Source organism: Rhincodon typus, chromosome 26 (assembly GCF_021869965.1).
Source record: "Rhincodon typus isolate 14 chromosome 26, sRhiTyp1.1, whole genome shotgun sequence".
Taxonomy (NCBI): domain Eukaryota; kingdom Metazoa; phylum Chordata; class Chondrichthyes; order Orectolobiformes; family Rhincodontidae; genus Rhincodon; species Rhincodon typus.
Window position 1 is genome coordinate 1,152,395 of NC_063357.1, and position 14,125 is coordinate 1,166,519.

Here is a 14,125-nt window from a genome sequence, read left to right on the forward strand (position 1 = left end):
GCGGTGTTGGAGGGGGGTGAGGGCGGTGCCCTTCAGTCAGTGAGTGTGTTGCCTGTGTTTTGTGTTGAAGGTGGGGACATGATGCCCATGCTGGAGCCCATGGAGATGCCCAACCACGCCAAGCAGCTCCTGCTACAGTTGAACCGACAGCGCACCAAGGGTTTCCTCTGCGATGTGATCATTGTGGTACAGAACGCTTTGTTCCGGGCCCACAAGAACATCCTGGCGGCCAGCAGTGTCTACCTCAAATCCCTGGTGGTTCACGACAACCTGGTGAACCTGGATCCGGAGATGGTGAGCCCCGCTCTATTCCGGACTGTGTTGGATTATATTTACACCGGGGCTTTAGCTGAGGCTGACTTGTGTAATGAGCAGAACCTGGGGGCTATCCTGGCGGCGGCCAGTTACCTGCAGCTGCCGGACCTGGTGGCTCTGTGCAAGAAGAAGCTGAAGCGGAACGGCAGCTATGTTCACATGAGGGCCGGCCTGGGCCTGGGCCTAGGCCTCGGCCTCTCCTCATACGGGAAGCTGGGCCGGGGCCTGAGGAGCAGCACCCCGGTTATTCAGTCCTGTTACTCGGTGGGCTCCAGGCTGCTCGACACACCGCCGGCCCACAGCATCAACACCCAGGCCGGGGAGCTGTATGCACCCCCACCGACCCAGAGCTCCCGGCTCCCTGCTGCTGACATGGGCCTGGCCGAACACGGCTCCCCGCAGCTGCTGGGCCTCGACCTGTCCAAGCGGAGCCCCCTGGGGGGTAGTAGCCAGCCCCGGGATGAGCGGGAACAGGAGGCCGGACACAGCAGCCCCCAGGCCGGCTCCCTCCTCAGTAACGGCCTATCGGGCCCCTCTCTGCAGCCCGGGGATGGGGACAACGGGCTGTCCCCGGACGGCAGCAGCGGCTTCAGGGGAGGACAGGCACCAGGCAGCGACAGCCAGAGCCGGCCTGACCCCTCGGACCAGGCTCTGTGTCAGTGGCTGAAGCAGGAACCGCCCAGTCAGTTCACAGAAGAGGCGAGGCCCAGGCCAGGGTCAGGGCCCGGGCCCAGCCCGGGGGGGCCCAGGTATCGCACTGCAGCTGGCGACGAGGCCGAAGACGAGAAGAGCAGCTGCGAGGACACGAGCAGCGAGGAGCCATACGGCCTGGGCCTGGGCCTGGGCCTGGGCCCTGGGCCTCTGCAGCGGTTACAGTGCGGACACATGAGCTTCGAGCCTGAGAACCTGGGCGATAACCTGTACGTGTGTATTCCCTGTGGGAAAGGCTTTCCCAGCTCAGAGCAGCTCAATGCCCATGTGGAGAGCCACACCGAGGAGGAGCTGCTGCACCGAGAACTGGCTGAACAGAGTAGCCCCTACGTGGGCAAGAGCAGCCCTGGCCTGGGGGACCTCATCCGGCCGTACCGCTGCTCAAGCTGTGAGAAATGCTACAAGGACCCAGCCACCCTCCGGCAACACGAGAAGACCCACTGGCTGACCCGGCCCTACCCCTGCAGTATCTGCGGCAAGAAGTTTACCCAGAGGGGCACCATGACCCGCCACATGAGGAGCCACCTGGGCCTCAAGCCATTTGCCTGTGAAGCATGTGGCATGCGCTTCACCCGCCAGTACCGCCTCACTGAGCACATGAGGATCCACTCTGGGGAGAAACCGTACGAGTGTCAGATCTGTGGGGGGAAGTTTGCCCAGCAAAGGAACCTCATCAGCCATATGAAGATGCACACAGGAGACTGCAAGGCCAGGCTGGAGCTGGGTGACACGCTCTACCCCCTCAAAGTGGGTGCCAGTCACCAGGACAAAGTGCCTGACCTCCCACCACCAGCCTCACTGCAAGACCCTGCACTCCTCCTACCCCCTGGCCCTGGCTCAGGACCTACCCATTGATTTGGGAGCAAGGAGGGGGTTACAGAGTTGACTCAGACTGGAGAGTGTGGGCACATTCACCCAGGAATGGCCACTGTGTGTTCTCTTCCCAGCCTGGAATCTGAGGTCACTGAATCCAAATCCTGGGAGGTTCCAGGCTCCTCTCTCCCCTAAGCCACTTTCACAAACTACTCCCCCCTTCTCTACCCTTCCCACCCCAGTTAGACACTTCCCCTGGGAGGGGGTCAGTTACTGTGAGGGGTTTGGAAGCAGGAGGACTGGGGGTTGTAAGGGGATTGTATCTCACTCACTGTGAAACTCATCCAGAAATGGGGAGCAACCACTAGCAGAGGGACATGCTGAGATCCCTTTCAAGGTTTGAACCAATGAAAAACTGAGAGCTACCACTCCTTGTCTCTTTTAACCAGCTTCCTGTCCAAAGCAGTTTAAACCAAAGCCACTGAGCTCTCGGCACGAGGGGTAGTTTATTTCAACTGCTTTCATCAGTTATTCTATTCTAATTGTTTGTGATATTGATGTCTGTCTCCTAACCCTTATCCCACCATTTTCACTTGCTCTTACATTCACACATTGCATTAATCCGAGCCACTTGCCCAGCCAGTTTGGTTTTGGCATCCCACCCCATCACCTACTTCTCCAGGAGCCCAGTCCCCAGGTACCCACCTCACCTACCTAGAGGCTCTGTACATATTTCATTCCAAACACAAATCAGCAAATGGAACACCGTTCAAACTGTTCAAACTCTGAACACTGTAACCGAGACAATCACAAGTGAGCTGACAGAGGAGTTACTCACTTCATCAGCATGTTTCAGTTGAATGGCGCAGTCTCCGATTCGGATTCAGTCCCAGTGAGATTTAAATGGACGGATCTCTCACTTTTAAAGACAGAAACTGAGCTGGAAATCAGACACAGGGCTTGGTGAATTGAAAATAAATTTTGCTGATGCATTAAACGGAACAAGAGAAAGTTTATAAAGTGAGATCGTACTTGACAAACCATCTGGAAGTTTGCAGAGATCAGACGGTGGAACGGGTAAGAAGTTAGTTCCTCAAAATAAACCAGATAAGTTTGGAGAATTTGGGCGCCACTTATTAAGTGCAGTATTTTAGCATGAGATGCAACTTGCCAGTAATGTTACCTTCATGTTTTTTGCAGGGATTTGTAAAGATTGCCTATTTTGTATGGTCCTATTGAAGCGGGTGGGGGAAATGTATGCACAGTGTCATCAATTGTGTCCCTGAGACACTCTGCTGGAAATTCAATGCAACCAAAGTTGGTCTGTATAGACTCGCACCCAAATGGTCTTTTTTTTAAAAAAAAGAAGTTTTAAAAAGCCAAAATACAATTCACATAATGTTGCAATACAAGAAAACAGTATTTTTATAATTTTTTGCATTAAAATGAATGTATTTATTGCATGTATTTGTACTGTTTATATTTCCAATCAGTCTGTATAAAGTGCTTCGGTGGGATAATGTTTCTATAATTGTATTTTTGTAAATGAGCAAACAAAAAATTTTCACCGTGAAACTTGTTTCTATAAAAACACCAAATAGCAATTAAAAGGTTATAGACATGTCTTTTCATCTCTTTTTTATTGGACTGGTAGTTACAGGAGTTGCTAAGTCACTACAACTCTCTTCTACATGACAATGTTTTGACGTTACAGGGAAGAGAGTTGCCCTCAGCTGGTTGCAGCACTGGACAAAGGCTATCTGCTACCAAACTAACTGGCTAGATACTGCAGATCTACATAACATGCTAAATTATTTTATTCACACACATACACACCTGCTAAATTAAACGGAACTCACTCCCATTGCACTAAAACCAAAAGTTTCCACTATTCTATAAAGTCCACTCAACAGTAAATAAAACCAAATCCAGATACCTGGCCACCTGTAACCAAATCTAAACATCTAAGTCTATTTTCTTTAAAAAAAAAGCAATGAAAACAAGTCTAAAATAAACCAATTTTTGAAATTGCTTTGCTTCATAAAAGGGGCCGAAACCACAGAACCAGGTACGGACTTTCTCAGCTGAAATATTACTGAGCCCTGCATGTTTTAACTTCACAAAGCTGAGTAGCTGTCCTAGCTACTTGATAGCTTGGCAGGGACCAGGGATTAGGAGGCACCAGATATCTCAATCATTGGCCCGCAGTGTAACAGAACCCCTCTCTGGCCCTCCTTGAACTGAATTATCTCCAACTTCCCCCAAATGCCAAAGGTCTTGGGCATCGAGCAGCTTGTGAAAGGGCAGCTGTATGTAACCAGCTCACACTGGAGTTGCTACTGTAGCACACTCATTGCCTTGTGTTTGACTCACCAGATTATAGTCTACTACGTAGGGAAATAGTAAACCGCAGTTCAATAAAACATCCCTCCGTTTTAATCTGGTAACTCTACAATCTCCATCATGCAATGACCCAGTGGACTAAGAACACATTATCAACCTGACGATAGGCTGGTGCCAGGAATCCTTTTATACAAGGCCAATTAAAAGCCAGCTTTATCTGCAATACTGTGACTGTGACCCTCAACATGACCCTTTAAAAGCTGCCTTGAATTTAGGCTAACCTTACAGAGGTCTTTTTTTCAAGGCCATGTCAGGTTCAATTTATTGTAAATTATTTTAACTCTTCTCTCTTTGTGTGAAATTCCTCCTGCCAAATAAATGACACCACAGAACCAGCAGCGAATCAAATCATCAAAGCTTACTCCCCTCTCTCCTTTCTGCCTCTGATATGAGGAAGATTCAGGGTGACGGTGGGGTTTACAGACGTGCTGAGCAAAGCAGAGTGGATTATTCCATCTCCATCACAAAACAATCCACGTATTATTCAAAGAACCCTCCCCCCAGGGAAGGTGTCCTTTCCTTCCGCTGGTTAAGAAGGCTTCCTCTCACCAACCTGCATCTGGATGTTCACCTCTCATATTACTCTATTAACCCACCATGACCAACTTGCTCCTGAAAAGACCCATCAAAAGTCTCATCTCAAGACCTGCCTCTTCAGCTTACTTGTTTTTTTTCTTGGTAACCAATCACAATCTTCTACTGCATATTGATTCTCGTCATCTCTTAATGTTAGCTTTTTAATGGAGGGGTGGGTTGCCATGGTCGAGCTCTGGGGCTCTCGACGATTTTCACTGGAATCCAGAGGATGAGAGTTTTTCCTGGCTCCATTTCTTCATCCCACCTTGGCCCACTTCAGAAAGACAGGGATGGCTCTAACAGGCACATTGTGAGTCAAAGCTTTTACCCTCATATTCCGGTCATCTGTCAGCAATACAACATCACGGTGCAGGCGAATGGGCTCATCTGGAGAAAAAGAAAAGGAGTCTCAGGGTCAGCTACCCATTCTGGACATACTCCCCACAAAATGCAGCCTGTCTGGTAAGGCTAAAACAGACAATAAACGTAGCCTGTACATCATACAGTGTCAATGTGGCGTATGCTCAGTGTTACCCTGCAAACATATTTCAAACACCTGCAAGCTAAACAAACTATGTTGTAAGGGATGCATCTTTACACAACATAAAATCAAATGAGCTATGACACAAGGCTGTTTGATTAATTATATCATGTAAGGTTTTTGTAGATATTACTTTCACTTGGTGTTAGAGTCCTGCACTGCTCAATGACAAATGGTTCAAGCAACAAGAACAAGACATCATGCTAATTATCTGTACATCAATTTCAGAAACTTTTCTACAGCAGTGTTTGCTTACACGCTGCCTTTGAAGGTGTGCACAAATCAGTGGGACTGTGAACAGACGGAAAAATCAATAGTTAACGGTAAGAACAATATTTAGAAGTGAAGAGGGCATCCTCATCTTGCTGTGTTAACATTATTATAATCATGCAGTTCTGTTAGCTCGAACTGCAAAGCTCAGTAAAAATCTTCATTTCATTGAGGCGGCTCCAGGTTAATTCATTACTAACAAGATGCTCTGAAAGCTCTGCTCACGTTTTTACAGCTCTGACAAATTACAACACAGCAGCTGAGACAATAACATTCCAAATCAATTAACAATAATCAAAATCAATCATCCCACAATATCCTACATAAAGTCAATTCATATTTTTTCCACAGAATCTCCATGGTGTGGAAACAGTCCATTCGGCCCAACAAGTCCACACAGACTCACCCCTCTACCCTATCCCTATCCCTATACTCATACATTTCCCACGATTAATCCACCTAACCTACACATCCCTAAACAGCACGGGCAATTTAACATGGCCAATCCACCTAATCGGAACATCTTTGGACTGTGGGAGGAAACCCATGCACACACAGGGAGAATGTGAAAACTCCACGCAGTGACCTGAGGCTGGAAATGAACCCCAGTCTCTGGCACAGTGAGGCAGCAGTGCTAACCACTGAGCCACTGTGCTGCCCCCGTTCTATGACCTTATGTTAACAAATGCATCTGAATCCAGATCCACACCTTGAGCAAGAATTATTCAGCTCTTCCTTGGACCATACTCTGTGTACCAAGTTACCTTAAGTAGTGTAGATAATAAAATTTGCCAAATTATTCAATCCACGACTGTCACCTGTGCACTAATTCCTGAACTTTCTCAGACTGATGTCAGCCAAGTGTCAAACATGCTGGATTACACTCTGTAATAACTGAAATGGTTCTAACACCTCATGCTAGTTTACAGAAATATGCTCATGTCAGACACTGCGACTTCACAAATCTGACAATACGAAGTTCTTGATCTGATATGGGGTGGGAAGGGGGCACAAGTGTCACCTTTATTCTAGTCAGTGGTCAAATATTACTCAGCACATTCTCAGCTAACAAACATATTGCTGTTTCTGGCAAGAAAATACCTTGTCACTTCAAGAAAAACAATAAATATTAGACAAAATTAAAGAAAAAATCCATTGTTTGTTTTCATCACCAATAAGAAATTGTGCAGCAGGTCTGACAACCCAATTTCCACTTTGCCATATCCTGCTTTTAGCTGCATCTATACAGGGAGAGTTGGGGAACAACCAAAATAATGAAGTGTGACTCAGGGATCCTTTCAAATGTAAGCTTCAGCAATACCTCTTACTACAGAGGCAACATTTCTCAACTGTGTCTCAGTATGCAAAAAGATTAAATCACGGCACTGAGAACTAATCTACACAATTCTTTGTCATTTCCAGATAGAAATCTGGGTGGCCTCACACAGGCAATTTTAGTTCACTGGCAGCATGACGAATATGGTCCGGTACATTCTCCTTGTTCAACAACACCGCAAATTTGACAGATAAAAGAAAAGATGGAAATGATGGGCGGCACAGTGGCTCAGTGGTTAGCACTGCTGCCTCACAGCGCCAGGGACCCAGGTTCGATTCCACCCTCGGGTTACTGTCTGTGTGGAGTTTGCACATTCTCCCCGTGTCTGCGTGGGTTTACCCTGGGTGCTCCGGTTTCCTCCCACAGTCCAAAGATGTGTAGGTTAGGGTGGATTGGCCATGCTAAATTGCCCGTAGTGTCCAGGGATGTTTAGGTTAGGTGGGTTAGACATGGGAAATGCAGGGGTAGGAGAATGGGTCAGGGTGGGATGCTCTTTGGAGGGGCGTTGTGGACTTGCTGGGCCAAATGGCCTGTTTCCACACTGTAGGGACTCTATGAACTCTATAATTTCAATAGTGCTTTTTATAACCTCAGGATTTCCCAAACTATTTTATTGGCAATGAAGTATTTTTGAAATGTTGCTGTAATACAGGAAACACAGCAGCCAATTTCTGCACAAGTAGTAATGTGATAATGACCAGATCGTGTTGGTTAAGGAATCAACACTGGCCCAAAACAATGGGGAGAACGTCACTGCACGGTTTCAAAAAGTGGTGTGTGATCTTTTACATGTACCTGACAAAGCAAGCAGATCCTCAGTTTAAAGTTTAATCTGAAAGACAGGATCTCTGATAGTGTAACGCTTGCTCAGAATTACACTGGGAATGTCAAACCTGGATTATGTGCCCAAGTTTGACTTCCATACTTTATACGATGTGAACCCAAAACCTTCCAGGTAAGATCTGAGGGGGATATTGCTGGGCTATGGATGATATCAGATAATTGCTGCACTCTCCCTCTCCCCCCTCTAATGTTTAATCCAGGTTTGTGAGATAGGAAAGAATGAGCAGTGACACATTTGTTCCTAGTCTACTGTTCTGTGATATATAGATACCCAACACAATCACTGTTCCATATACAGGGAGAAATTGGCATTCACATATAGATGTGATCATTCTCTCAACCGAATCACAACAGCTCGGACATGTCCCTGTAAACAAGGGAAAGCTCAGATACCTTTGTGCACTGGCATGAAGTCCTTAGCCTTATCCTTACAGTAATGAAGGCAGCACGAGAGAATCAAGTCATCATTATTACCCTGTCAGAGAAAAGTAAAAACAGATCAGGATTCAGCAGCTTCACACACCACAGGTAGTAAAATAAAAGCTCCTCATGCCCTTCTAATACTTTCCAACCAGTTCCCATGCCTATTTAATCCATCAGAGATTCTCTCCTTCCTTTCTAAAGAACATAACATTTTCTTCCAGCAGACTGCATGTGGGTCAGTGAGTTGTGATGAATGTGGCCAGAATATTTGTGACAGAACTTTCACCAATTCAGACCAATCAAGCCAACCCCCAGTGTACCCAGCTGTAAATCATTTGAAGCTATTACCCTTAATTTCTCCCCTACCTTATGGTGCTGACGGGTATCAGGTCACAGCCATAGGGATCTCAGGTGTTTTATCTTTCAATGAAATGAAGGTGTATTTATAAAGGACCTTCAATGTAAAATGGCTTTTGACATATCAGAGAAGGGTAGAGGAAAAAAGGCATCAAGCCAAAGGAAGAATGACTGGGGAAGAGCCACCACAAAAACCTAGTCCAAAAGCTGGGCTGGAATGAGTACCGTGAAAAGACGATAGAGGCTTTTTGTAAAATTCATCTGCGGGATGTGAGTGTTGCTTGCTGTCAGTCCCTAGTTGCCCCTTGAGAAGGCAGTGGTGAGCTGCCTTCTTGAACCGCTGCAGTCCACCTGCCGTGGGTTGACCCATACTGCCATTAGGGAGGGAATTCCAGCATTTTGACTCAGTGACAGTGAAGGAACGGCGATATATTTCCAAGTCAGGATGGTGAGTGGCTTGGAGGGGAACTTGAAAGTGGTGGTGTTCCCCATGTATCTGCTGCCCTTGTCCTTCTCGATGGAGGTGGTCGTGGGTTTGGAAGGTGCTGTCTGAGGATCTTTGGTGAATTTCTGCAGTGCATCTTGTAGATGGTACACACTGCTGCTACTGAGAGTCGGTGGTTGGGGGAGTGGGATGTTTGTGGATGTAGTGCCAATCAAGCGGGCTGCTTTGTCCTGGATGGTGTCAAGCTTCTTGAGTGTTGTTGGGGCTGCACCCATCCAGGCAAGTGGGGAGTATTCCATCACACTCCTGACTTGTGCCTTGTAGATGGTGGACAGGCTTTGAGGAGTCAGGAGGAGAGTTACTCGCTGCAGCATTCCTAACTTCTGACCTGCTCTTGTAACTGCTGTGTTAATGTGGTGAGACTGGTTGAGTTCCTGGTCAATGGTAACCTCCAGGATGTTGATAGCAGAAGATTCAGTGATGGTAACACTGTTGAAATGACAAGGGGTAGTGGTTAGATTGTCTCTTATTGGTGATGGTCATAGCCTGGCATTTGTGTGGTGAGAATGTTACTTGCCACTTGTCAGCCCAAGCCTGGATATTGTCCAGATCTTGTTACATTTGAACGTGGACTGCTTCAGTATCCGAGGAGTCGCGAATGGTGAACATTGTACCATCATTGGTGAGCATCCCCACTTCTGACCTTATGATGGAGGGAAGGTCATTGATGAAGCAGCTGAAGATGGTTGGGCCTAGGACACTATCCTGAGGAACTCCTGCAGAGATGTCCTGGAGCTGAGATGATTGACCTCCAGCAACCAAGACCATCTTTCTATGTGTCAGATATGACTCCAACCACTGGAGCTTTTGCCCCCTAATACCCATTGATTCCAGTTTTGCTAGGGCTCCTTGATGCCAGGTGAGAGGGTTTAAGAAAAAAATCCAGACAACGAGACATGGGGCAGAGTGGGGGTGTTTGAAGCGCACAAAAGGCAAGAACCAGAGGACAAACTTCTTCAAGTGGGGTGGAGAGTGGATGCGAAGGGGTTGTATGGCATCAGAAATAGGAAGCAGTAGTGCATGAAATAATTTAAAGCCAGGAATGATCATTCTAAATTTCAAACACTGAGACCCATGTGCCAATTTAGAAAGATGAGAGGGCACCAGGGCAAGGGCCAGACAGACCACAAGCAACCAAATTTACAGAGGCCGGAGTTGATGAACAATGCAAATAAGAAATTAAAATGTACACTACAAGGTGGTGCTAGTTGTCCCCAGTGGAATCCAGGTGCCTCCCATTAGAGGGAATGGCTTTTGTCTAGAATATTGGTCCTGAAGTCTAGCGGCTGTTAAATCCGAGTTTCAGACTGGATATTTCAGCTCAGTTTGAAATCAGTCTCTTCATCATGGGCATTAGCAGTAAATAAACCTCATCATTCCACAAACTTCCTTAAAACACAGCTAAACCAGTTGACTATGGGACAGTGTGTGACAATGAGTGAGTCGTATGAGGTAATGTTGGACAGGCTGGACTTGTTTCTTAGAGGGTTGTGAGATTTTGACCATACTCAATGGAGATGTGACATTGAACATTTTTAAGACAGAGATGGATAGATTCAAGAAAAGTCAAGGGTTATCTACAGGTAATGGTCAACTTCTGCTCTTACTTTGTATGTCAGCAGGCTATCTGACTGTTCCTGCCAACTCAAATCTTATAGCAGATATCAGCAGGTACAGACCAAGAAGGAAGAACCTGGAATAATCTGTTTCCCTTCCCTACAAAAAGGCGAATGGGTGGAAACTAGAGAAGGAATTTTGCTCGTGCTTATAGCTGATGGTGCAGGACATGGGCACAAGCGTAGATGCCAGGAGAGGATGTAGGTATCGGTGTTGTAATGAGCACTGGTGTTACCACAGGGCATTGTTATGAAGACTGCGTGTGTGAGAGAACGCCACTAGATATGAAGTAAAGCAGATTCTGGACATACTTTGGTACATTGCACTGAGGGGACAACTGTATACTTTCCAGCTGATCAACGCACAGCCGATGGATTGCGTACTTGCTACTTGGTGAGTATAGAGCACAGTGCAACTATTGTCCATATGAAAGGAAATATCAGAGCCATGCCTTGCCGTACGATGAACAAAATCAATTAAGGAAGAGGATACATTGGAGGGAAATCTTACTTCAAAAAAGGAGATTGAAATTTTATAGGGAATTACAGTGTAACTACAAGTCTTCAAATACATCAACTCCCAACAGTTATTAGCAGGAAGAGAGATCCTGATAGCCCACACAGTCTCAATACATGAACAATTTGAAACTGAGCAGGAGGGAGTATGTACTGATGCAAGTGACTTAATAACCATTATTAAATAAGCAATATTTAACTACACCTGACTGAGGGTCCAGGTTTAAAGCAGAAAGCTGTACCCAGTGACTGAGAGGAGAAACAATTTTATTGCTGTAGATTTTATATTTCTCAGTCGTTTTCCTGCACTAGTTCCTGTGTAAAAAGCTTGTGATGAGTCACACTCTTGCCTGCAGCTGGCAGTGGGTGGTCTGCAAACCTTTCTTTGGCAGCTGTGCCTTTTTTCTTTGCCCCTGAGACTTGCAGGAATTTCTTAAACTTTTTCATATTGGCCAAGCTCCACAGCAAGGACGGCTACCTGATCAGCTGTTGTGTTCCTCTCACTAGACCTGTAAAGCTGCCATAGAAACTGGGCATAGCTCAAAAACATCTCCGTTCATTGGACAATGCTCAGGTCATTATTCTCATTAGCTTATGTGGCAAATGACATCCAGATTCCAATTTTTAAATAATGATTGTGAATCACCACAGCAGAAACATTCTGGACTTTAATTCACTGAGAACAACAATTCTAGTGCTCAAATCTTCCTTCATAAAAAAAGACAGATTATTTTGGCTTGGATGTAAACACAGATTTTAGACGTGAAAGGATGATTCCGCATTGCATTCGCTAAGGAACTTTACAGCAACTACTGACCAATTTAGTTCCATAGCCATATAAACGTTAAATACTGCAGATGCTGGAAATCTGAAACAAACACAGAACGTGCTGGAGAAACTTTTCTAGCAGCATCTGTGCAAGAGAAACAGAGTTCTGTAGGAGAATCAAACCAGGCTCAAAATGTTAAAACAGAGTTAACGTTTTGAGCCTGGTTTGATTCTCCCACTGAACTCTGTTTCTCTCTGCACAGATGCTGCTAGTCCCATTGCCAGTTTTTTACCCATGAGCTTGCAAATTAGTTTTCAAGTACGTGTCCAACTGTTGTTTGAAACTTCCTGTGGAATCCGATACTTCCACTCTTTCAGGTAGTGACTTCCAGATCATAACCACCTTCTTTCTGAAGAAATTTCACATTTCCCCTTTAGCACATTTGGAAATTACTTTAAATCTATCACTGTTTACCATTCACCTGCCAAAGGAGATGGCTTCTCCCTACTTTTAGTTATTTATGGATTTATCTATCGGTTTGCTTTGTGCACTTTTAATGGATATGCCTTGAATGTGTAACTGTTAGTAGGCAGGGCTCTGCTTGACGCTGAAAGAAATGGGAATGACGACCGGAATTGGTGAACACCAGAGCACATTTCAGAGTTTCTTTTTGCACCTCTGTATCTTCTAGCCCACAGCATCAGGCCAGTGTGTGTAACCTCACAAAACACAGGAGTAGGAAAAGACTGGGGAAATGCTTCATCAGCTAATGGTCCAAACAAAACATAGTCATTCAGAATGGAAACAGGCCCTTCAGTCCATTATATCCATGTTGACCAACAAACACCAAACTGCACTAATCCCATTTACCTGCACTTGGTCCATAGCCTACCATGCTATGCCCTGGAATTTTAAGTGCTCATCCAGATGTTTTTTAAATAGTTGTGAATATCTGCCTCCGCCACCTTCTCATGCCGCACCTTCCATATATCTATCAGCCTCTGAGTAAAGAAAAATCCTTCTCAGATCTCCTCTAAACCACTTACTCCTCACCTTAAACTTATGTCTGCTGGGCTTAAGACACATCTGCCACAGGGAAGAAATTCTCACAATCTCCCCTGTCTATGCCTATCATAAATTTTGTCTCCTCAGTCAGATTCCCCACTCAGCCTCCTCTGCTCCAGAGAAAATAAACCCAGTCTATCCAGTCTCTCCTCATAACTGAGACTTTCCATTTTAGGCAACATCCTGGTGAATCTCCTCTGCACCCTCTACAGGGCAATCACATTCTTCTGATAGTGAGATGATCAAAAATGCACACAATATTTCACCTGTGGCCTAATCAATGTTTTACAAAATTGAAACAAAACTTCCTTACTCTGACATTCTACGTCCTGACTAATGAAAGAAAACATCCTGTATACCTGTGTCACCACCCTGGCTACCTTTGCTGACATCTTCAGGGATCTATGGGCTTGTATACCAAGGTCCCTTTGTTCCGCAGGACTCCTTGCCTTATTAGACATCCCAAAATCATCATCTCACATTTAACAGGATTAAACTCCATCTGCCACTGCTCTGCCCAATTTACCAACTGATCAATATCACACTGTAGCACAAGACTATCCTCCTCATTATCAACAACACCATCAATTTTTATGCCATCTACCGACTTACTAAATAAACCTTCTACATTCGCATCCAAGTCATTACTGTAAATAACAAACAGCAAGGGTCCCAGCACTGAATCCTGCATTTCACTGTAACAAAGCTCATATGTTGTAGATCAAGTCAGTGTAGGTCTGCAACTATTTCAGGACATCATCCTGATTCAATTTCAGTCCTTCCTGAAGGTGTTCCACCTGTAGCTAGTTTAAAGGATCCAGTACAAAAGTTGAAAGTGTTTTTGGGGGTGCAGCTGGTAAAGTGCGAATTTTCCAAGAGGTTCCTGCCCCCAGAATGTGCTTGTGCTGTTGTCAATGACTATACAATGCCACAGAGTACACAGATTCTTCATTTGAGTCAGAGATAGTAGGAACTGCAGATGCTGGAGAATCCGAGACAACAAGGCGCAGGGCTGGATGAACACAGCAGGCCAAGCAGCATCATAGGAGCAGAGAGGCTGACGTTT

At 45.6% G+C, this 14,125-nt stretch overlaps 2 protein-coding genes across 2 annotated transcripts in view; one reads left to right on the forward strand and one right to left on the reverse strand.

Annotated features, from left to right (window-relative positions):
* The window catches only part of hic1 (hypermethylated in cancer 1), a 4,662-nt gene extending 1,198 nt beyond the window's left edge, over window positions 1–3,464 (forward strand). Inside the window, exon 2 of the mRNA XM_048612558.1 lies at window positions 71–3,464. Coding sequence (XP_048468515.1) covers window positions 71–1,881 — 1,811 coding nt within the window. The 3' untranslated portion in view covers window positions 1,882–3,464. The remainder of the gene's footprint in view (window positions 1–70) is intronic.
* The window catches only part of smg6 (SMG6 nonsense mediated mRNA decay factor), a 340,627-nt gene continuing 329,962 nt past the window's right edge, over window positions 3,461–14,125 (reverse strand). The window contains 2 exon segments of the mRNA XM_048612318.1: window positions 3,461–5,205; window positions 8,202–8,283. Of these exon segments, the coding sequence (XP_048468275.1) occupies window positions 5,075–5,205; window positions 8,202–8,283 (213 nt within the window). The 3' untranslated portion in view covers window positions 3,461–5,074.